Source organism: Symphodus melops (genome assembly GCF_947650265.1).
Source record: "Symphodus melops genome assembly, chromosome: 2".
Lineage (NCBI taxonomy): Eukaryota > Metazoa > Chordata > Actinopteri > Labriformes > Labridae > Symphodus > Symphodus melops.
Genome location: NC_136692.1, coordinates 14474469 through 14498539, shown reverse-complemented (window position 1 = coordinate 14498539; position 24071 = coordinate 14474469). Strand labels below are relative to the sequence as shown.

Genomic DNA, 24071 nt, shown 5'->3' with positions numbered 1-24071 from the left:
GATATAAAGGAAACAACAACTCGGAGCTAAAAGTCAATTTTGTGGCTTTTTTCTTCTTTTATTGTATTACTTGTCTCTGCTTCTCTTTGCTTTTGTAAATAGATAATTTTACAGTAGGAGTGAGAAATTGTTCTTCTGTATGTGTGTGCATGGGTGTCTGTAGGACCCTCTTTAGATTTGTTGCAGCAGATAACTCGTAGCAGCCGATATTACAGTTTTCCCACACTGTCTTTTTGTCTGTTAGGTCAAAATTTTAAATGATAGTACACAAGTGCACGCTCAAAATATTCCAGGTAAAATAAATGTTTGAAAATCATGTTACTCCTTGCAATAAGAAATATAATGAAACAAAAAAAAAAGACCTCTTGACTCTTTCTGACCAATAAGCATTACTTTCATTAGTTATTTGAATGGAAGATCCCAACATTGAACAATAGGCTCAAAAATATCAAGTAAAAAGAAACCATTGAAGGACCAGTGTCTAAATAACAGAAACATTGACTGAGGAACGACTCAAAGTTTCTATTCAGAACATTGTATTTGTGACAACCGTTTGTCTGTGTTTTCATTGAAATGTATACATATAAAGATTACATCAAGGTTTTGCCCACTTTCACAAATATTTTTGTATGGAAATATTTTAGATTTGAGTGAAGAAAAATATAATAAAATGTTGAAGTATAAACTATTTTTATTATAACACAGATTTTGTTTGCACTTAATCCCTTCATAACCTTTTTTTTTTTTCCCACTGTTTTCTCATCCTTACACAGAATTATGAAATGATTTTTTTTACAAACAAAAAAACCCTGAACGAACAGTACTGAGGAATTGTATGTGTTACACAATGTGAGGCTTGTCTAAAGTATATTTCTGTCCTCGCTGGTATTTAAACTAGTGTTTTCTTTAAACCTTTAAGTCTGCTCATCTGTTCACTCTAGTGTGTCGGTTTATAAAGAGTTTGATGTATCTTCAGTATTGAACACAAAACAGGCTCTGCAGCAATTCAAACAGTGTTGAAACAAAAGGACACTTACAAATACAAACTACGACTTTCATTCACTTTAAGTGTTTTATTTCTCTTTATTGTCACACTTGAGTCTGACAAGAGACGAAGGAATATAAAGGCTTGTAAAGCCTTCTGTAGTTGTAAGAATAATGACAAAACCTCCTGCAGCTGAAATGCAAACTTTTGCTTAAAAAAACTAAAAAAAAAATCTAAATTCCCATTATCTCTGCATTCAACCTTCAAGAGCTTAGCTCTTCTGACAAAAGATCCTGAGCTGAGCTGCAGTGAAAGAGAAAGTCTTGTACTGCCTCCTGGTGTTTGAATGAAGAAAGTGCATCCTCTCTGCTGGAGTTCAGGTGTTTTAAAGATAACAAAACATTCATCTTGTTTTTGCAAAATATGATCAAATCAAAACAGTGTTAAAACAGAAAAGAACAAGACAAAACATAAGACTTACTGGCTGATGAAATTAATGAATTGAAGATGGTTAGTATGAGCACATTCTGTAGAAATGCATTTACTGTAAGGATAAAGCAACATGATCAATTCATATTTTAATATGTTTAATTAGATTAAAATCTGGACAAGTTTTTCCATTAAAAATACAATTTATACAAAAAGTACAGCTGCTTATTGGGGAATAATAGGAAAAGAACAATAATATACAAACAATGACCATACCAATAGCTGAGTGGTTCGGTCGCAATACGGAAAACAACGATTTATATTTAGCTAAAAAAATATTTAAATGATGTACAAATTCAGATCCAATGTGGACCAGTTTTGGACTTTCTATGACTGACCCAGTCCAGTCATTCAACTAGTTTAAAGTCACAAACCACAAGTAAAACTTGATTGAACACAGTCGTTCAACTGCAGTAAAACATGACTCAACGGGAAAGACAGTAGAGCATTATAAGAATTAGTGTTATTTTTACTAAAAAATTAAATAAAGTAGCACACACTGAAGATAAACTGAGTTCACAGAACAAGTGGTGTTAACTTTAAGTTTTTGGCTGAACTCAAAATCAACTGAATTTCTCAAGGGCACTGTCACTGTTAAAATGTTTATATGCAGCTGAAAGCTCCAAATCTTTAGTAAGTAAAACTTCAATCTGACTGCAGGCACACAGAACATTTTACATTTAATGGATGATTAATCATGGTTCTCTGTCATTTGTTTTCCTGTAAACCCTCTTACAACTCCTTAATCCCCAAATATGTTGTATATATTGTCCAAAAGTCGCTCTTACAAATCAAAAGGTTATAAAGAAAAAAGTCACCTTATCACTGTCCAAGCAAACAAGTTGTTTTCCACAGAGGAAGACCTTTGAAATAAAGGGACATGCAGTTAAACATGGTATTTACAACAACAGGGTCAGACCCTGAAGTCAGTCAGAGTCGCTGAAGAGATTTGTAAGCAGCTGTCTGACCTCTGTTCTTTAACTCATATGAGCATCTGGAGTATATATAAGGAGAAGAAATGTGAGTCTGTGTGTGTGTTTCGCATTTGACAGCGTTAAGTAGACAGATTAAGACTAGAAGGGTATTAAAGCTAACAACTGGAGCACTGAACCCAATCACATCACTGCTGGTGAGTCATTAACCCCTCAACATCATCTGTGTTTGGGTGTGCGCTGCACTGGCAGGCAGGAGGAACGTCAGATCTTGATTGATGCGCTCGACAGAGGGAAGGGCATTCTTCTAGAAGCACTTAAAATGACAGATCACACACACGCACACACTCACGCCATGTTATCCCCTGAATCACAGTCTAAGTATCCTGACATTAAGACTACAACTAAAGCAGAAAAAAACATCAAAGTATACATTAACAGCCCTGTGTTTGGCAGAGCATTATCCCTCTTTCTTGTTTCCCCAGCCGAATAGTTTGGACATTGGAGATTTCTTCTTTGGTTTGTCTTTCTTTACACCTGAGAGCGAGAGAGAGAGAGAGAGAGACAGACAGACAAGCAGGAACACAGATTAAAATGACAGGTCAGATCAGTTGTTACATATTTCTGAATTATTCATCAACATTGTAATGATCTAAAATGATTTAAAATATCATATTTTAAAGCTTCGACAGCACAAACCAACTATGACATTTTCGCATGTTTGCGTTAATCAGGCATTAGATGAGAAGACGTCTGTAGCTTTTTTCAGGCAGCTGTCTACTTAATTCTGATTTAGGGTAAATAATGTCCCAGAATTAGTATCTGTAATAATCTTGAAGGTAGAGACGCAAAGATGTATGGGTTGAACATCAATATCTGTGAGTTAGGGGAAAATAATGTGGCATGCACTGCTATCAGTAGCAGAAACGTATCTATTGTGTTTTATCAATGCAATACTGGAACGTTAGTATACTTAGATACTGTCTGAGATTTTATTGGGTCAAATTCTGATTTGTTTTTATGTTCAAGTGTGACAGAAAATGTCGGTATAGTTTAAACTTTAAAGTCTAACACCGTCTCTGAGAAAGATCAGCGACATGCAGCTTGAATTTCCCTCGGGATCAATAAAGTATTTATCTCTATCTTCTAAATTAGTGAAATTTCAGGATGAGGGACTACTAACCGCGATTTAAATACATCCAATCTCAAGACTCAATGGGAACAAAAAAATAATTAAGAAACCATTATAAGACGACATCTGTATCAGAATCGATCAGCCCTGATTTACACAATGGGTTCATCTCTTGTTGGAGGGTTAACTGATGGAACCTGAACACACATAATGGTTTACTTGCAGAGAGGGTGTGCTTTTGTTTTCCACTACACAGTGCAACCGCTAATACAAGCTTATTAAACCTTTAGAGTTGTTCCTCTTTTATTTGGTATGTTTTCCTGTTTTATTTCTAAATTGTTATTTATGATTGGACTGTGTTGTGAAGCACTTTTCAATATTGGTTTTGATAAATGACATACAAAAAAACCTCTTCTAGCCACTAGTGGGATTGAGCAGCACTTTTGTAAAGTCCAAGAAAAAAAAAACCCAAGCCTGGCTTTGTGTTTTCATGGTCAGTATAAACTTCAACAGAGAGAAAAGTAAATCCCGATTTTTCTCTGACATAGACGAGATTTGACGACCTCTAAGAATCTTGGCTTCGATCCATGAATTCAACTTTAAACATGTTTCAGAGTGAAATGAGTAGGTGGGGTCAAAACCAAGGTGCATGGTATATGAACATTTTGCTAATTCTCATCTAATGGCCAAAAACAAAACTCTTAACATGCCAAAAAACACAAGATTTAAATTAGTGCAGTCATTCATGTAAAAAAAACTCATTTGATCACGTCCCATTTATTACAAGCAATAAAAAAGCTGTGAGCATGAGGTTTTTAGTCTGAGTAGCTTCTTAGTCTATTTTAACTGTGGTAGTTTAAATAGCAGGAGCATTGCCATGGTTACCTAAAGTTTAATTGAGATAGGAGGTGTCGCCTGTAGGAGCTTTGTTTAATTTATCAGACTTTACAAACACCTGGTAGCCAATCAAGAAAAGATATTTCCTGAGGTGTTTGTAGTAAGTTAAATGCATCTGATTTGACATTAAACTAACCCATGACTATACACAAAGTTTAATGAACTCTGAAACTTTGGCATTAACTTTATGAATACATTAAATTGAAATGGCCAGTCTTTAGCCCACGGTCTGCATTCACTCGCTGTAGTATAACGACCTTCCACTGAAGTTCAATAAATCTCTTCAATATCAGCCCTGCCTTTTTAGTCATGAATTGCAAATGAAACTGGCTTTAACTTCCCTCTATCAGAGGGTCAAATTAACCAGCTACACTATCCATTTATTTAATAGGAACACCACTGACAAAAAGGGAGGGGGGGTTAGATGCTTTTTCCATTAGCAGTCATTAGCTCGACTAAAAAAAAAAACAGTGCACAGTGGCACCCTTAAAAACACACACACACACTCCAACACACACACACACCACAGTGAGAGTTTCATCTACTTCAATTAGAGGCGTAAATGATAGAATTGTATAATTTATGAGCAAATTAATCACAATGGTGTAGTGAAAACTAATGTCTGATTTGTGTGTGTGTGTGTGTGTGTGTGTGTGTGTGTGTGTGTGTGTGTGTGTGTGTGTGTGTATGTTTGGGGAAGGGGCACTCACTGAAATTTTTCATCATCTTGTTTAGCTCTTCGTCCTCCTCTTCCTCCCTGGGAAAATAAAGCAACAATACAACGGATCAACAGAAGTTCTTACCGATAAAAGCACATACACTGTGTTGATTTATACATCGGCATTTCCTTCCCACTCTTATTTTGTTAAATGTTGCTTAGAGCTGTGCTCATGGTGGATCAAATTTCGGCCTTTGTAAATAATATAACAACGAGTCTGGTCTAGAACTGCTCTTTTTGTAAAGTGTCTTGAGACAAAATTTGTTATGAATTGGTGCTATTCAAAGGTAAATTGATCTTTAAGACTGTATGCATGAAGGCAGGGAAATATTTATTTGCAGATTTGTACTCGATCAATTATATTTTTAAAACAGAACATTGTTACCGTTTGTCAAAGGTCATTTTAAGTATAATTCACATGGACCAAACCGGATTTATGCCTAATCGCTATAGTTCTTCTAATATTAGACACCGTATTAACCTACAGTACAGTACACATGATTTCATCAATCAAACAAATGCCTTGTCGTTACTTCCTGGATTAAGACCTTGTATGATACAATTCAATTCAATTCAAAATCATTTATTTCAAACCCTAAAACAGACAGACACAACATTAACAACAAGGTTTGAAAGGGGGATGGCTGAAGCATTGCTTATAGATTACAGATTGTACACCTTTGCTTTTGTGCAAACAAATTGACTTGTTAATGATTTATTCCAGATGGACCGATCCACAAGGCAAGGTAGCCCTTTAAGCCCAGGACTTTTAGTGCTAACTTAAAAAGTTAAGGCATAATACACATTTTCAGGGAATTACAGTAGGTGATATTCAACACTTTTTTACTATCATAAATAAAATATTATTAATATCTCATCCATAAAAATCCATATCCACTATATTAGTCTGTATTGTGTTTACAGTATTATCTGGTTACCGTATTAACTGGGTTAAGTCTGAAGTTATGCCGATGTCAGGCTACTGCCCGGCTACTCTCTTTAATCAGTGGAAGTTTCTATGAGGGGTATTAGGCACCTAGGCATCCAGATAACACATGACTACAAGGACGTGGTCCCTAAAAATATTCAACCACTACTCCAGAAAATGTTGAAGATTTTGGTAGGTGGGGAAATATTAATCTTTTACAATGGGGAAAACTGCAACTCTTTTGAAAAACGATGGATTATTTTGGCTTGTGGCTCAATTAGCTGCTTATGATAGAGAAAAAAAATCTCTGTTGGAAAGCTGGACCAGCATACGTTTACATGGGGCCTTTTCATTGCTTGGCAATTGTTGAAAGGTCCCAGATGATTCACCTCACCACACCGGTCTGAAGCAAGGGAGACTGCTCATCGTCAACAGCTGAAAGCTCGGCTGACACTTTTACCCCCTCACAGGAGAATTTTCAGGCTGAATTTAGCTAATCACAATAGTCATATTTTAACTTTTGTAAACCTTATCATAAAAGTTGATATGTATTACATGCATAATGTGTACTTATAACATTGTAAGGAGTGTCATATTATTATGTGTTAGAATAGTTGGCGGTCATAAAACCGCTTGTGTAAGTGCAGGCTGTAAACCTTATTGGGTTAATGGACTGCCCACATAGTGGGGTGCGTACAAGTGCCCTGTTAGAGATAAGGGAGTGTCCTGCAGCTGCATGAGAAACACACATATAACCATATATGTCTTGTTTTGCTACATTATTTTGACGTAACCCAAAATGTATATTGAAATTTTCATGACGTAAATGTAAAGTCAACCATAGTATAAAGGAGGGAAGCACAGGCTTCTCTCTGGTTCGGTCTTCCTTTTTGGGACCTGACTTTTGCTCTACACTTGTTACTGACTTATATTCTCTTTTATTTAGCTTTAGTCACTCACTGTGAGAATAGCACTCTTTTGTAGGATTTGTATTATTTTGTAATCTCTGTGTTTAATCAATTGTGTTATTATAAAATAAAAGGAAACCTTCCATTGTAAGGACTTTCCCACAAAAACCTTTTTCCTTTTAGATCTTATATTTTTCTCTTGTTGGACCACGACGGACCAAAGGGATAGAAGACTAAGGTAAGACGCTTTTTGTCCCCATTGTTCCAATACCAGAGAGGAAAACATAGACTGGGGAGGGACACTCCGCTTTAAAGTGGTTAGGACCCACTAGGGTGTGAGAGACCCAAGGAGAGTCCCCTTCTGGTAACGGCTGCGAAGGAGGCCTTTCCAGTATTAACAGCCTATGATCTGACCATAGAGGGGAATGACTTCAAAACTGTAATAACTCAATAACTTTAAAGGTATAAAAGCTGAATAAACTGTGTATTTCTTTAACCGCTCCTGATAACCAATAGTGATGTTCTAGTTCAAGGCAGCAGCAATATCTTTATGAAAGGCAGTTATTGGTCCTCCTGACGAGATTCACACTCGGCCCAGACCAAGCAATCAAAGTGAGGCAGGGTAGAGGTTTCAAGGTCAAGTAGTAAATAAGAGCAACAAACTAGGATATTAAAATAATTCCTAAAAATGCCAACTGCTTAGCCGAGATCCCCGCGCTCTCGCAACACTATCAGCGCCTGTAACTTAAGAGGTTAACTTCATCATTTGATTCATTTTAATATTGGGCAGATCTATTTACCTGGGGGAAACAGAGTGTGCACTATTATTTTTAATTTAATTATGATCATTTTTGTTTTAATTGTTATTTTGTGTTTCTCTGTTTTGTTTAATGTTCTGTTTGTCTATTTCGATTTCTCTCACTATGTATCTAAAGTACAAGATTTTATGTCCAATATCGGAATTGGAGTTTTTTCATTCCCTGTTTGAAAATCAATAAAAATGTTGAATATAAAAAAGGAACATTGCGTCTGTGTGGAGTATAAGTGCAGTGAACTGATAGAAGCTCATGTTTCCAAACACACAACACTTGTATACCTCTTGTGATCTTTTCACACATGCAACAAATATCTGCTGCGCTTTATGTGGGAGGGTTGTGTGTTTGAAAAAGTACTTTATTCCTTTATAAAGTCTTTTTATATGCTACATTAAGTAGTTCAGATTTACTGATAAGGGGCTAGAAAACATGAGTTTTATACAGACCTGATTCGGTCCTCATCCAGACCCTCTATTATAGCATTTCTGTCATTGACAATCTCCACCAGTTTGGCCATCAACTCCTCTTCTCTCTTCTTGTCCCTTTCTGTTTTTAGTCGTTCTGACCAAACACAAGCACAATTTAGTCTTTGTTGTTTAACCTTATTCATTCTGTGTAGGTATATTTCCACAGTAATCCTCACCTGATTTCTCCATAAGTCTCCTGAGCTCCTGTTCCACACTGGGCTGCTGCTCCTCCAGGTCCTGGGTTCTTCCACTGAAATCGCAACATTAAAATCTTAAAAAATATTTGTGTCTTAAATATTAGCAATGTCTGCAGCCAGACAACACTGATTAAGAGCTCGTTTGCAAAAGCAGAAAACTCAATTTGAAAAATGTTCAACTGGAAGGTTGGGGGTTGTATCCCCAGCTCTTGCAACCACATGTCTGATGCGTCTTTGGGCAAGGCACTAACTGAATTAAAAAAAAAAAAGTTATTGAATTGAATTAAACTGAATTGAATAAGCATCACCCCCGCTCATGGTGAAAATAAAATAACATGCTGGGCTCTCACATCGGCTTATCTTCATACAGGGGACTGGCTGGAAGAAGTCCAAGCAAAGTAGGGGTGAAAAAATATTGGCCGTTGCTTTTTGCACATACATCTCTCACCCTTAAAATGTCAGGAACTGTCAGGAGTTTTGTGCATGTGTGAAAACACCATATGTGTGCTGTTAAGCAGCATTCTGCTTCACACTTTTAGTCCACTGAAACCAGTGGGGGAGAACTGTCATCTGTCCAGGACGCCCTGCAGTGGGCTGGAGGAGGTAGGACACTGGGATTTCAAACTGTCAACCTTCTGGCTACAAGTCTGTTTCACTAATCGCTAAATAGTGGCCTTGCCATTTTTTAAATCTGTGTCTCTGTATGCGTGTACTCACATGTAGACCAGTTCAGACTCCCGACGTATGGCCACCTGCTTGTTCCTGATCAAGTTGAACCACTCGACCATGACTTCATCCATGAGAGAGTCATCTTCACCCTCTGAGACACACACACAGTTAATGCACACAGTTAATCCCATTTCCTCTACTTCCTGTCAATCTGCCTCTTTTTGTTGAAGAGGAGGCTAATACGGTACATGTGTGTCAACAATCTCACCCTCCTCACTACTGCGAAGCTTCAATTCAAGCTCCACTCCCCTCTCCTCCAACTCATTCAAGTTCTCCTCAATCTCATTCAGTTCCTTTATGATGTCCTCTTTCTGAATGTAGTCTGGCTTTGACTGCAGATAAAATGCACACAAAAAGAAGAGTTATTAGGAAGATGCCAAAACATAGGTTAAATAAAAGGTACAATTCATTTATCTCAGAGCCTTAACATTACATGTTATTATTGAGCAACGCACTGAATAAAAAACAAGATATACACTTGGTGTAAAGAATGAGAATAATTTATTACAAAATCAAGTCTATTAATAGGTGTCAAGCAATATGTCATTTGATAAATATGTACTGAATAAAAAATGATAAAAATCGATAAACTAAAGCTAATTTTCTACCTAAATCCTCATCACCTTGATAATCGTTGACTCTGACTTGGTTCCGTTTGTAGTTAGGTCTTTCTGGCCATTCAGGATTTCTACAAAATAAAATGAGAGAAATATGAAAAATAGAAATGAAAGGAATTTGGCCCAAAGACGAAAGACAATTGAGATTTTTTTTAGGAAAAAAGTAATTATTGTAGAAACATTTATGTAGGAAAAAATAAAAAGGGGTTATAGAAACAAGATGAATGTATGTAGGTAGTTTTAAGTCAAAACTGAATTTTGACAGAATATTAATACACCAAACAACACCATGTTACCCCTTGATGCTGATGGCGTGACAGAAATGCTTGGGGTGGAGAGATGAGTGGATGGTGAAGGCCCAACTGAAAGCTCTGAAGTCTGTGACTTTGCACCTCCAATAGTCGACGGCTTAGGCAGGGACTGTGCAGGACCAGTCTGACTGTGGCTTGGTGGAGGAGGGAAAAAAGAAAATTAGAGGCAGCAGTTAACAAATTGTAATGTGTCAGCTCATACAGGTTGGCCCCTTCCTGTCTTGCTGCAGTCCTTAATTTTGATTCATGATTCAGGAGGAAAGGTCATCCGCGGAAAGAGACTGTGAGCACTGAGCATATGTTGCACTACAGAGGCCTCTACAGCGTCTTGACACCTTTTGGAGATCGCATGCATGTGGCGGAAGGTAAGGGACCGAAAAACTCTGACTACGAATGATGCCTGAGACATTTGGAGGAGCAGCAGGTACAGGCTTCCTGTGGGAGGAGTGTTTGGATAGATGGATCAAACACTGGCTCAAAAGGATGGATGGGTGGACAAGACATTAGGAGGAAAAATGTGTTTTTACATTTAACACTTGATGTTGAAGTGCTGTGAGCACACCAATGTACACATAATCCCAGCTGGAAGTAGGACGTTAGGAACGGAGACGGTAATGGAAAGTAATAAACCATAATATTTAATTAATTATTATATTAATAATATTATTACTAAATTAATATTTAATAATTATTGGATAAGGTAACATAAAAATACCAAGTGTAAGTCATTAAAACAGGTCTCACTTTGTTTCTTTAGAGATGGGTTTGAGCTTGGACCGCCAGTCCGCTGGAGAATCTTTGTTTTCTGATGCTGCTGAGAAAAATGAATTCAAAAGAAACTTTATTAACACTTTCAGTTCTTTACACCATTGCTTGCTGCCTAGGGATCAAGCTCCCCTGGTTGTCCAGGGAGGAGGGAACAAAAAATCTTCTCTAATGTTGTCAAAATTTGTTAATTGCATATATTAACACAAATCTTTTGGTTAGAACCGTTGTGTAGGGCTACACTGTTGGGATTTTATCAGCGAAAACTATTTATTCATATATATTAAATATTCATATTTATGAATGGGAAAATGTGCAAATGTTGTTTTATTTGTAGTCTGATAAAGTTTAGTTAGTTCTATACATTTCTTTGTCCATGCTTTCTGCACGATGGACGGCCATCCCCATAAGGATAGGATCCTCAAGAATGATCTTATGAGGACCCCAGGAAGAAAAGCTGAGCTCTTGGATACAATTACCGTAATAGATATCCAATAACAAATAAACATCCATTTCAATTGTTCTGTATGTATGCACTGTAATAACAATAAAGATCCATCTACCATTGTCAAATTCTTGACAGGATGTGGATATTTTCCAAATAAGTTTGCCAGCTTTTTTGTCCAATATATATCAAACACGAATTAGGAGTTCTCAATAGTGTATTTAACATAAACAAATGACTATTCATTGCTTATTTCATTAAAACATTTATATATCGGGTTAAAGTTTTTAATAAACAGTTAACCTGATCTGTTTGGTGAAATGCTGTTGGGCTTTGAGCCGCCTCGCTCTGGAGCTCTGGCGACAAGTCCACTCGTTCCTGCCTGGGTCGGAGCAGAGTTTGGGGTCTCTGGAGTCTGTAGATCAGCCAGAATTGATGGATCCGCTCTCAGTCTTATCCTCACCCTGCCTCTGTCTCCCTCCTTTTCCTTCTTTGGAGTCTCCACTTGAGAAGGTCTGACGAGAAGTTATAAAATGCCATTATCAACCAGTAGGGGTCAGGCTAAAATGAGACGTCTAGTGTTGAGTGCTTGGATTACTTACTTTTCAGTTTTCTTTAGCGCTACATTTGTCCATGATGGTTTACTGTTGTTATTGCTGTTCTCCTCTGTCAGTGTTTTAGAGATGAAGGCAGCTGCTGAAGCTTTCGCTTTACTGCTCTCACTCACCTTTCCTGAATCTCCACCTGCAGTTACTCTTTTAGTTTTTTCCTCGACCGCATTAAAGCTTACATTTTCTTCTTTTTTGCCACCACAATTTACAACCACAGTCACAGCCTGACCCACTGAGGCCTCCTGGTTCTTATCAGTAAAACTGGGGTCTTTTTTTATGTCAATTTTTATGGTTGTAGTCTTTTTTTCTTCATCGTTAGTGCTCTTAACTTTATCAGTCCCATTCAGATTGGTTTTGAAATCAGTGTTTTTGGTTGTCGTCTTTTTTTCTTTGTCGATAGATGTGTTAACTTTATCAGTCCCATTCAGGGGTTTTTTAAAGTCAGTGTTTGTGGTCGTAGTCTTTTTTTCTTCATTGTTAGTGGTGTAAACTTTATCAGTCCCATTCAGATTGGTTTTGAAATCAGTGTTTTTGGTTGTTGTCTTTTTTTCTTTGTCGATAGATGTGTTAACTTTATCAGTCCCATTCAGGGGTTTTTTAAAGTCAGTGTTTGTGGTCGTAGTCTTTTTTTCTTCATTGTTAGTGGTGTAAACTTTATCAGTCATTTTCAGATATTTTTTAAAGTCAGTGTATGTGGTTGTTGACTTTTTTTCTTTGTCAATAGTTGCGTTAACTTTATCAGTCCCATTCAGGTGTTTTTTTAAGTCAATGTTTGTAGTTGTAGTCTTTTTTTCTTCCTCTTCAGCAGTGACATCCGACTGAAAGAACTTTAACTTGGATTGCATTGTCTTAGCGGCCGTGGTTGAGGTACGAGGAGCAGGAATGGGCTTGGTGTTGATGGAGGGGGTTGTGGTGGGAGTAGGCTCCCAAGCCATTTGTGAAGGTGTGGGTTTGGAGACTATTAAAGGTGACCGACTCTCTTTTTCAGCAGGGGAAGAAGTTTTGGAAGGAGAGAAAGAAGAGATTGTTGTGGCGGAAGACTGAGAAGAGTTGGGTTTCTCTGACATCCATGCTGGTCCTAGTCTGGAGGGTGTATTTGTCGTCATGTTGGTTTTTGTGGTGTCTGGTAAAGGAGTGAATTTGGATACAGGGGTGTTTGTGGGTAGATCCCTGAGTGGTGCCAGTGTGTTTTTGGTTGGCAGTGCCCTAAAAGAAAAGAAAGCAAAAATTGAAAAAAGAAAAAAAAAAAATCACATTTTCAACGCACACACCTACCCCTCTATACATTTAAGATGGAGAGTGTGAAAACCCGCTGCTTGTGCTTTAAGGTGTGTTTTGGTGTTGCTATGCTTAGTATATGTATTATAAATGTTGCTTACTCATGATTTGATGGAGCTGGAGCCCCTTCAAGAAACAAATGCAGCTTTTCCATGTCTAATACTATGTTCAACTTTTTTTGTAATAATATTGGCAATGTGTAGCTTAGATTTTGACATTCTGTTGAGGTCAAGAAGAATAACGGGTTATCACTATAGTCAAGAGTAGTTGTTCTCTAGTGGTGTGGAAATAAAGAAATTATTACTTTTTCTCCAGGAAATCACAATAAAAAAAAAAATAATAATTTAAAAATTGTTTTCATTTTTTTCTTTAAAAAAAAAGATATTACGGATATCTTAAGTGTGAATGCATCGATACATTGTATTTGTATCGGAAAACAAAGCTGGTTTTACCATCATAATGTATTAATTCATCTCTTTATCTTGAGATAACAAAATTTGTTATCTCAAGAGAAAGATCTATAACTACAGTGTTTTATTTAAAACCTGCCAAAGTACTTTAAATGTGAACGAGTTCTAACTCAAGTAAAATGGATCAAATGACAATATTTACGTTTAACATAATGTAATGGTCACTAAGCATAGACAATGAAATAAAATGATTATCATGCTGGTGACTTTAGACTTAACTGATCTGAAAGATTAGTTATTGTTCAATTATTTTAAATGGGTCCTTACTTTGCACAGTGCCTGTGATAGAGCTTCCCGTCCACCAGATGTCGCTGTACCAAGTGAACATGCTCGTTACAGGAAACACATTTGTTACTTAGGGTGCCTGCCTGATGGGGTTTCTCAGCAGGAACAAACTACAATAGAGAGAGAGACGTTTAGAAAGGTTTCAGGAAGCGGAAATGACAAATTCATTGCATCAAAATATGCGCATTAGGAAATCTAAGGCAATGTGGGGGATTTTGTTTTATGCAGAGGCACTTTGGTTAAAACTAAACAGAAGAGTTGTTTGACTTTCCAAAATGTCCACATTTCTCAGGTCCCTTCCCAGACACTTTAATTATTGTTATGTAACTAAAGAATTGCCATCTGTATTCAGTGTGCAGCGTTTACCTGTTTTGTATTTCTGGTTTGTTTCGGGGAAGGAGTGGGTTGTGTGATGTTGGAGGAGGGGGGCGGGCTGTTCTCTCTGCCAGGTTTTGAAGAGGGAAACACTTTGGATGTCACAGGCTGGTTCTTCTTTCCGGACGGTTCCCCTGTGGGAGCTTCAGCGGGGCGTTTAATACCTCCCAAACCCCCGACTGCAGCAAATAGACAAACAAACACACTACAAATTAAACAAGATAAAGGGGATTTAAAGCAGAGCTGGATTCAAAAAGACATAAATACTCACTCGGGGAGCGTCCATGGAAGTAGTTATAGTACTGCGAGACGTATGTCAGGACACTGAGTCGATCAGGGACCCTAAGAGCCACCATATCTTCTGCATCCAACAGTGCTGGAATTCCCAATTCCTCCTCAGCGACCCTGAATGCCTGCAAATAACATTGACTTTATGCAAAAATACAGAAGATGCTCAAAATGTAGAACAAGTCGCCAAGGACTGAAATAGACAAATCAGGTAAAAGCAGATGCGTGTGATACGTGACATACGCTTGTCCAGAATTTGAAGAATTTCTGCCTCTTAACACTGACCTAGTCTTTTCTCAGGAACTTGCTGGGTGTCATGATAAAAAAAAACAGCCACCCTTGTTTGCTCAGTCATGTCAATTTGCCCCATAAACATCAGGAAGATAAGACCTTACCTGTCCGAGCTTGCAACACAGCTGCTGGTACAGACTCTTTTGATATCACGCAATAACCTGCAACTCCTTGATGGCACAATTAAACTTCTGCACTCTGCTTTACCACACACTCATCCCTCCACTGGCCCCTCGTTACTGCTTGCATTAAATTTAAATTCATTCAGCTTCCTTACAAAATTGCGGCAAAATTCTCCTATTTATCTAAACTCTCTCACCTAGGTCTACACACCATCCTGCACTATGATAGGTTGTCTAACCTTCACACAATAGACTCTTCTCCTCTGTAGTCCGTCGGTGGTGGAATGAATTACCATACTCCTTTCGATCTGCAGAGTCCCTTGCTACCTTTAAGGAAAAGCTAAAGACCCAGCTCATTAATATTGATGATATTGTTAATGTTAACCAGTATATTCATGATGGTTATATCAAGTGGCAGCTGTTAATATTGATGATGATGGAAAATAGAATCTGTACACCCTGTACATATCAACACCCATGTCTGTTTGGACGACATGAAGCAGTTGATTGGCACTGACTGGCGTTATTGCCTCCTGTCTCGATCATTGTATTGTACTTACTCTCAAATACATGTTGCTTAGCGCCTGCTAAATTAATGCTACAACTATTCGTATAGGAAAGCTTCTGATTTATGTTAATATTTAAGTGCATTTTAAGAATGGTAAGTATTTCCTCAATTTATAATAACTGAAAATGTGTTTCATCTCTAAGGTTAGGAGTATTAGTCTTTGAGACTATTAGTAAAAGATCAGTCTATTATCTTTCTATTTTCTCACTATTAGATTAGTTGTTTTCATTAATGTGTGTTTAGTTTCTATGCCCTGATAATGGTTTAAAGTTAACCCCTCTTATATGAGGCCACATTTTCTTTAATTTCAGTTATGTTTCCTTTCATCAACGTCTTGCTTTGGCTTTATTCAAATGGCTTCAATCGTGTTTTGTGTTTCGTGAGTCAAGAACTCCTAAACTAGAGCCACATTCAGCAATTCCAAGGATGCCAAAAAAAACAAACAAACAAAAAAACAAAAAAAACAAGCAGAGGCAGGCAACAAGCTTTTCTTCTTCTAACAATAATAATCATGTTGTACCTTTTTTGAATGCATTCACTTCTGAATTAGGATTTGATTTCATCCTACTTTTAAAGCAAAGTGTGACGATGAGCTTTTGTCAGTTCCAGAACTGCGAGTCCAAAAATGAAGCACAAGGGACAAAATGAAAGGAGAAGAATGCAACAAAGCAGCCAGTGTCAACTTGCCATATTGGAACTCTCTGAATTTGGCTATGATTTCTCTTATCGGCTATCTATAATAACACAGACACCTATGATTCTGGAAGTCTCTGTTACGTAACATGAGGTGGTGCTCACACAATATCAAGAGCGAATACTCATGTAGTAATACTCCATGACTGCAACAATAACAGACAGTAAAATCTATTCTAAATCGTTTACAGAGTCTCAAGTATTTGCAAGAGCTCTGGCTGAGGTTAGCTAGTGTTGTTATGTCAAAAACCAAACTGACTTTCAGTTAAATGCAAAAACTTGGCTTAAGCATGCTAATATTAAGCCGGAAATTATGGATAGAAAAATAGACTATTACCTTCTCAAAACCATAGCATAGTTTACACCATGTCTCAGAGAGAAATGTTGTTTTTTTCTGTATGTCTAGCACACACACAAAAATTAACAATAAAGATTACCTTGGAAAAAAAAAAAAAAGCATGACTCAAATGATTTCTGCCTAAACAGGAAACAGAGAAACGTGTTCATGGTTTCATTTTTGGCAGGTTAGATTATTCTAACAGTGTTTTCCCTGGTTTGAGTAAAAACAAATCCATCAGACAGACGCAGCTCATCCAGAATGTTGCAACCAGAGTCCTCACCCACACCAATAAGATACACACAATTAATATTCACTATCCCACTCCTGATAGTTTTAGCTTGCTAAGTTGATAAGTAATGGCAACACACACGAGAAGTTAAAGGATGATGAGTGTGTCCACCAAATTAAAAGGCAATCCATCTTACAACTTTAAGTCTTCAAAGAGATGCACAATGTTTTGTTGTCCATACTAAAAGTAAACAATAGCACTTCTTTAAAAGGCCCCTTTAAATGATCGCCTGACTTTTCATCTAAAGCCTTAAGATAAAAAGTCAGTGTTAAAAAAGAGGAGGTCTGTAATGTATATGAGGTTGAGAACTGAGGACCTCTGGCCATCTTCTCCAAACAGGAACAATGATGACTGTTATCTATATCGTAGAATACCTCTGACAGATAAATACCTCACACAGCACTTCACAAAACCTGAACGACCCCTTTAAAGTTGGATGGCTTCATCCTCCGGGGAACATAAAAAGTTTCAGTGAGGCATTAGTTGGGCTCATGCGGGGATTTATGGGGCTTCTGTCTCCAGTCCTCAGTGAACTGGTGGCAAGATTGAATCCATGGCCAGACGCCCTTCAAATAAAAAGGCAAAAAGCCCCAAAATTATCTTAAAAAAATAAAGTTTGGGGGCACTAATGGCCTAGCCGTTAAGTTGCACCCCATGTATGAAGCCTATAATCCTCTAAGCAGGGGGTTCAAATCCAACTGGCTGCACTCTTCCTGCTTGTCCTTCCTAACTCTCTCTCTCAGATTTCCTTTTATGTCCACAGTAGTATCAGAATAAAGGCAAAATCCTCGAAAGAAATGTTTCAAAACATTTTTATAGCAATCCATACCATGCTTGTCTGTAGTGCAGAAACATGAACAGTGCAACTATTCCATTTATAAATCCTCCCTTATAATGAGAGCAACAACTAACTTGTGCTAATTGGAAGAGATGTGGATGTGCTATACTCCAACTCTGTGTGTATATATGGGAAACAAAGGCTAAAAGGTGAAAATGCAGAACACGTCTTACCAGTTTGTTGTTGTCGTACACATTTTCCTTCCTCAGGGAATCGAAGTTGCTGCAACAGAAGAGAAAAAATGCATCACAAAACAGTCAACACAGCCTCCCTTCATTTGTTTACAAGCAGTGCAGACAGAACATGTGTCATTTAGTCATGCACAGCTCCTCACTTTAACATACATCATGACACTGACAGTGTGACCGATGAGTTCATTACACAACAAACCACAGTGCTGTTCCCGCATGTCTAACGTCAGTGCGTCATCAAGCTGAAACACACAGAAGCCAGCGTTCATCACGGACATACAAATGTTTATACCCATTAAACTTAAACCGTTAACCAATATGTAGTGCTTCAGACATCATAAACATGAAATGTTCAGTCATGCTGGCCTGGCTGAGAGGAAGAGATGGAAACAAAAAGAACAGCTGCGTATCTTCTGAAAAGGAAACCAAAGCTGGTCTCTGTTCCTTAACGACCTCTCTGGAATAAAACCAAGTCTGAAAGTGGACAAAGTTCAACCAGAGATAGTGAGTCAAGCCTCTGGAATATTTGGGAAATTAAACAAAGGCCTAACATGGACAGATAATATTTTACTGCTCTCATGTTGGAAAATTAACTTTCACTCTCTGGTGGAATTTCCCTGGCTGAACAGGAAAGTCCTGTGAAGAAACAAGCCCCTGATAATATTTGATGAAGGAACCGAGCTTAAGAGGAGGTTCAACACAGACAGAAGTGAATTAGATCCTATACAACTTCAATTCTCAGCTCCAACTGTAAACACTTTAAAGCAATACTTCACCTATTGAAACATTAATCTGTAGTGAAATTGGGTCATATGTAGTAGAAATGTGAAATATTTGTTTTATTTGATGCCGGTAAGATATATTTCTGTCGCTTCAGTGGATGAAAACATGAGAAACTCGACTTGTAGTTCTTCCCTGCCAGCCTAAAATTCTTTACATGACACAATATGACAATTTTTGCGTCATATAAAGAAAACGTTCAAACAAAGAAAAACATATTTTTCTCGTCTTAGGGAAAAATGAGGGCTGGATTTACGACCATTCAACACTACTACCATGTTTCTAATGATGCAAAGCTAATGCCAATGGGTGAAGTATCTCTTTAATCTAATCTTTAGAAAGGAGAGTCCAAGAGGTTGATCAATGCAATCACTGCTGTTACTTTGATCAATGAATCCCACACTTGTTCTTCCTTTATCCAAGTTTAGAATTTGACACTATTATCCAGGTCATATATCTTGTTCTTTTAAAAACTTTGTTGAAAAGATGAAATAAAAACATTTGGAAAATATTGCTATGGTCTGAAGTTTGTGATTTTGTGTCTACTTCATATTGAATGCACGGAACAAAGTAAAACTGACATAAGATATAAATCAAGCGAATATTTACTCATATGAAGCAAAAACCAAAGCTGAAAATATAACAGGTTACCGTAAATTCCGGACTATAAGCCGCTACTTTTTTCTCACACTTCGAGCACTGCGGCTTCTACTCCGGTGCGGCTAATGCATGGATTTTTTATGGGGGACAATGAGCTTCTGCCGCAAAAACATTTGACTTCGTCACGTCGGATCTTAATATCAGTCATTTTGCGCTTCATGCACGCACCCTCATCATGGAAAACACACGGAGAAATACATATGATGCAGCTTTCAAGTTAAAGGCGATCGACCTGGCTGTCAAAGAAGCTAACAGAGCTGCTGCACGTTAAGATGACACTGACAGCGACAACAGAGACTGAGGAAGTGAGTAATGAAGTCATTCTGAGGCAGTGAATGGATGGACTTTTTCTTGTGAAATATATTACGGTCATCTTTTTCATCAGCCGTGTTACAGACACCGTCGGCTAGGCTTCGTATTGTAACGGTTCATGTTGTAAAGTCAGTAGTTGATAATGTGTTCATAATTCCGATTATGTGGAGAGTCAGTGAATGCACCAGCGAGAACGTGTTGAGTGGCTGTATGAGAGAACGCTGGGGGAGAGAGTTGGATTGTTACGGCAAGTTATGTGTTGCTCTCTGCTGTAAACGGCGTGGTCACGGCCGACAGTGACCGGGTTATTAAAAGTTATTATTTGAACGCTCTCGTCGTCCTTTAACGTCCGTACGGACGCTACAGTATTTGCGGATGTTACCGGTAGCCTACGTCTGTGTAAATAGCTCCTGTTATAGCGTGGACACCTGCGGCTTATAATCAAGTGCGGCTTATATATGTACAAATACATTTATTTACTTATTTTTAGCCGGTGCGGCTTATATCCAGGTGCGCTCAATAGTACGGAATTTACGGTACTCTTTTTATCCATGATTTTTTTTTTTTTTTAACTGTGATTGTAATATTGTGATCCCTTGTTATAAAAGTGTGACAGTTGTATCTGTCAGGTTGAAATGTTCTTGTCCCGTTTGCTTAGCTTGAGTCAAGTTTGGTTAGTGTACAGGTTTAATAGTACCCATAGACTATTAAGTACTACATCAGGGAAAAAAACTGTGATTTCTCCATTTGGCCTTAATTACTTAGTCTTGATATCATAAAATTCAAAATCAGGCCACAAATATTAATCATGATGCTTTTCAAAGGAAACATATTTCATTGTATTAAATTCAGTGGTCTACCATACATTCCAAAATTAAGTATTAAGAAACTACAATATCTTAATTGAGTTGCTCAACTTGCTCTGGACCGTAGAACAACAATGCTTTCAGACACGTGTTTTGTTCTATGTTGCTCTTCGTATTGTGGACTTTACAAGGTCAACAGCAAAAAGAAATCTATTTGCTTTCAAGAGCTGCAATTTTGCATTATTTTCATTATCAGTAAATCAGATTTGCATTTTGAAAAGATGAATGGCTTGCTTACAATGTATAAATTCACAAAGAAAAGGCTCATTGCAACTTCCAGGAGCCCTAAGTGACATCTTCACATTGCTTAACCTTGCAGTTTAAAACCAAGCCCTAAGTGTTGTCATTTTCACTTTAATATCACCAAAATTATATATTTGATCAATTTAGAATCTCAGTTGAAGACTTACTATTCTATAGGTCTCTAAATACCAAGAGATTAGCATAACAGAGTATAACATGAACATGTGTCAGGTCAGTTGTAGAAGAAAACAAAGAGTAGCCACTATACAACACTACAATTAGGTTAATGGGCCTGCTGGGCCAGTTTGTTTCATATTGGTCCCATAAGTCACTCACAGTCCACATTTGAGCTTCTGTTCCTGCTTTTCCTGCAAACTTAACAGCTGAAGTTGTTTCCTTCTCAAATAAACAGCTGGATCCTCCACACAAGAATAGGCTAAAACCAATAGAGTCCTTCTTCTCTAATGTTGGTGCTTGACTAACTGGAAATGTGTAAAGTTTTTTTTACCAACGAAAACAAGTTACAAAACTTCAAGCTCCGCTCCCGTTGGTTGTCTTCTGGTTTCTTACTTACATTAGGTCAGGTCTGTGTTTGTGGATGAGGGCGCAGAACGCCAGACCGTCCCTGAAAGACGTGGTCATGTTGGTGATGTTCACATCTCGATACCCGTCACACCGGAGCCGGCACCACTGCTGCAGAGCCTTCACGGCCGCCATCCCGGAGCTCCGAACCGAACCACTTTGTGTGTGTTAGGGTGTTGGAGGCTCCCGAAGCTCCCCCTCCCTCCAACGACGCTGTGGTGAAAGTTCCCACAGCAGCTCGAACACGCTCGATCCAACAAAGAGCAGTCTGTAGGAGTTTGTTTTCGAGGGAGTGAAGTTTTCACGACTGAGAAAGTGGAAGGAAAGTAGATGTGACACCTGTGGAAAGGTCGATGATGACGCGGCCTGGGTGGAGTTCAGAGCGCCTTCTTGTTTCTTTAACCCTTTCCGTGTGTGTGTGTGTGTGTGTGTGTGTGTGTGTGTGTGTGTGTGTGTGTGTGTGTGTGTGTGTGTGCGTGTCTCTTTTGCTGTATGTGGTTAAGACTTTAATGTATAAAAACAAATTAAACTCGAAGGTCTGCAGATTTAACAGTCAATATGATTCGATACAATACATGATAAGATATGAAATGATTCGATACAACATAAAGAGATATAACACATGCCATGCCATACATCTTCAGTATGAAGAAATGTGAAAACATTTAATACAATTCAATGACAATCAAAACAAGATATATTAATATGACACAATCACGTACTATAAGATCTAAACTATATGAAACACATACAATGATGTGATTCAGTACAGTACGAGACTTGAAAATAAGACAGATTTGATGCAATACAATAACATACGGTATTATTTGGAAAAAAATATCCTAAACAGTCTTACAGAGCTACTATTTCAGCATACTGTCAATCAAGCATTGATATATGAGGAAGACTACAGTCAGTTATCTTTACAAACCCTACCATGTGATGTGTGTTATTATGCCAAAGTTAATTCCCCATTGAAACACCCCGCCCACAATAGCCAGGAACAAAAGTGAAGGTGTGTTCTTCTCTACAGCCTTGCTAATAGAACGCATGATAGATATGTACATGTTTCTATTTTTGATGAGCTATTACAAAACAATTCAACAGGCCACTGATTTCAGGATAATAGTTCAGAGCTATTTGGAAGATAGAATGTTTAACCAGTTAACAAGGTGTGGATGTGTTCTTTTTGTAAGTCAACCTGTCCTGTCCTGTCAGACGGGTGCAGTCTCTTCAATGAGTTACCTGACACCTGCGCACATGCTCTGTTCATGAAGCTGTGGGTTCACATAGAAGACAGAGGCTTGTGTGTTAATGTTAACCTGCATATACCTGCACGCACTTCACCGTCACGTTTCTCTCGGATCCTGCATGTCTGTTGGCTGAAAAATCTGCATATTTAAATACATCCGAGAGTCAGGCTATGGACAGAAAATACACTTCAAACATGTTGAAGTACTGATGGCAAATATTCCCACTTCTTATGATGCATAGCTCCATAATTATCCATAATGACATTTTTAATTCTTGTCTGAATCTAACCAAAATATTCACATTACAATAACCTCTGAGATTTTTTGTGATTTATGTTTGTTGTCCATCTATCATGCTCCCATCATTTGCAATGCAATTATTCTTGCAGTTGCCTGACTGGCATCAGTTGCATAATATTTGAGTAGGTTTAGACAACTTAAAAACACAGCCGTTCACAACTTTTACCACCTATTGACAAAGCAAAGGCAAAGCTATCTTTGAAGGAGCATTAAATGAATATATGTTTAAATTGAAAGGACACCATTTGCTGGTAATTGCATAGCAAAAAGTCAATATCTGTATATATTCTAAGATATACTCAAGGGACAGATCATTTCATGAGGAGGTTGCAGATATTTGTATGGAGACAAAACAAAGAAAATTAATGTTAGACTTTATGTTTTGCAGTGGTAAAATATCTGCAAATACTGTGAGTTACACATTGTCCACTAAACTTTATCAGGAGAGTTTGAATCCTTGTTCCCTGCCACCTAAAAGGGACAAATGTGTTTTAGTTTGAGACCAAATGAAGCTGATCTTAGCTTTTTCTTTTAACCCTGACCCAACTCTACTCACACTGAAGACATTTTATTTTACAAAATCATTTTGCTTTAGATGTTTTGTGAACCACTCTGTTAAGCGTTCATAACTTGAAACACAAATATCTTACTTGGCTTAGGAGGCAACGGCAAAATTGCAAGACCAGTGGACTGTCTTAACACAATGCGTTTCTCTTAAAAACTTGTAAAACTAGACACTAGAAAACTTTTGTTTCCAGTCATCATGAATATGCATGAGCTGCATGCTTATTTCCTGTAAAGTCCCATTCTTCGTCCCACTCTCTGCACATGCCGACCTTACAACACCCCCCGCGCACACACAAATACTTAATCCGTCCAAATCCAGACAGGAAATGCCCCCGTCAGTAGAGCAGAATGCTTTTGACAGACCCCCGCTGCACTCTCTCTCTCTCTCTCTCTCCTCCCCCTCACTGAATGATAAATGTGCCCTCCACAAACTGCCATCTGGAAACAGTTAGCCTTTTAAATGTTTGCACAGAGTCTATAAAGATACGTCTATCCTGAGCCTATCAGCAGAGAAAGACAATTCACTGTCGCTAT

At 37.9% G+C, this 24071-nt stretch overlaps 1 protein-coding gene across 1 annotated transcript; it reads right to left on the bottom strand.

The window, feature by feature from the left end:
- Window positions 1-1555: 1555 nt before the first annotated feature.
- Window positions 1556-21806, bottom strand: LOC306819597 (MICAL-like protein 2). The gene is made up of 16 exons (XM_079336984.1): window positions 21410-21806; window positions 17957-18005; window positions 14626-14767; window positions 14346-14533; window positions 13962-14089; window positions 11938-13152; window positions 11639-11850; window positions 10870-10939; window positions 10111-10259; window positions 9821-9885; window positions 9406-9529; window positions 9186-9288; window positions 8448-8521; window positions 8251-8365; window positions 5146-5192; window positions 1556-2943 (listed from the first exon to the last, which is right to left on the bottom strand). The coding sequence occupies exons 1-16, from the start codon at window positions 21550-21552 to the stop codon at window positions 2867-2869; spliced, it is 2901 nt and encodes a 966-aa protein (XP_079193110.1). The 5' UTR covers window positions 21553-21806; the 3' UTR covers window positions 1556-2866.
- Between the last annotated feature and the right edge of the window lie 2265 nt (window positions 21807-24071).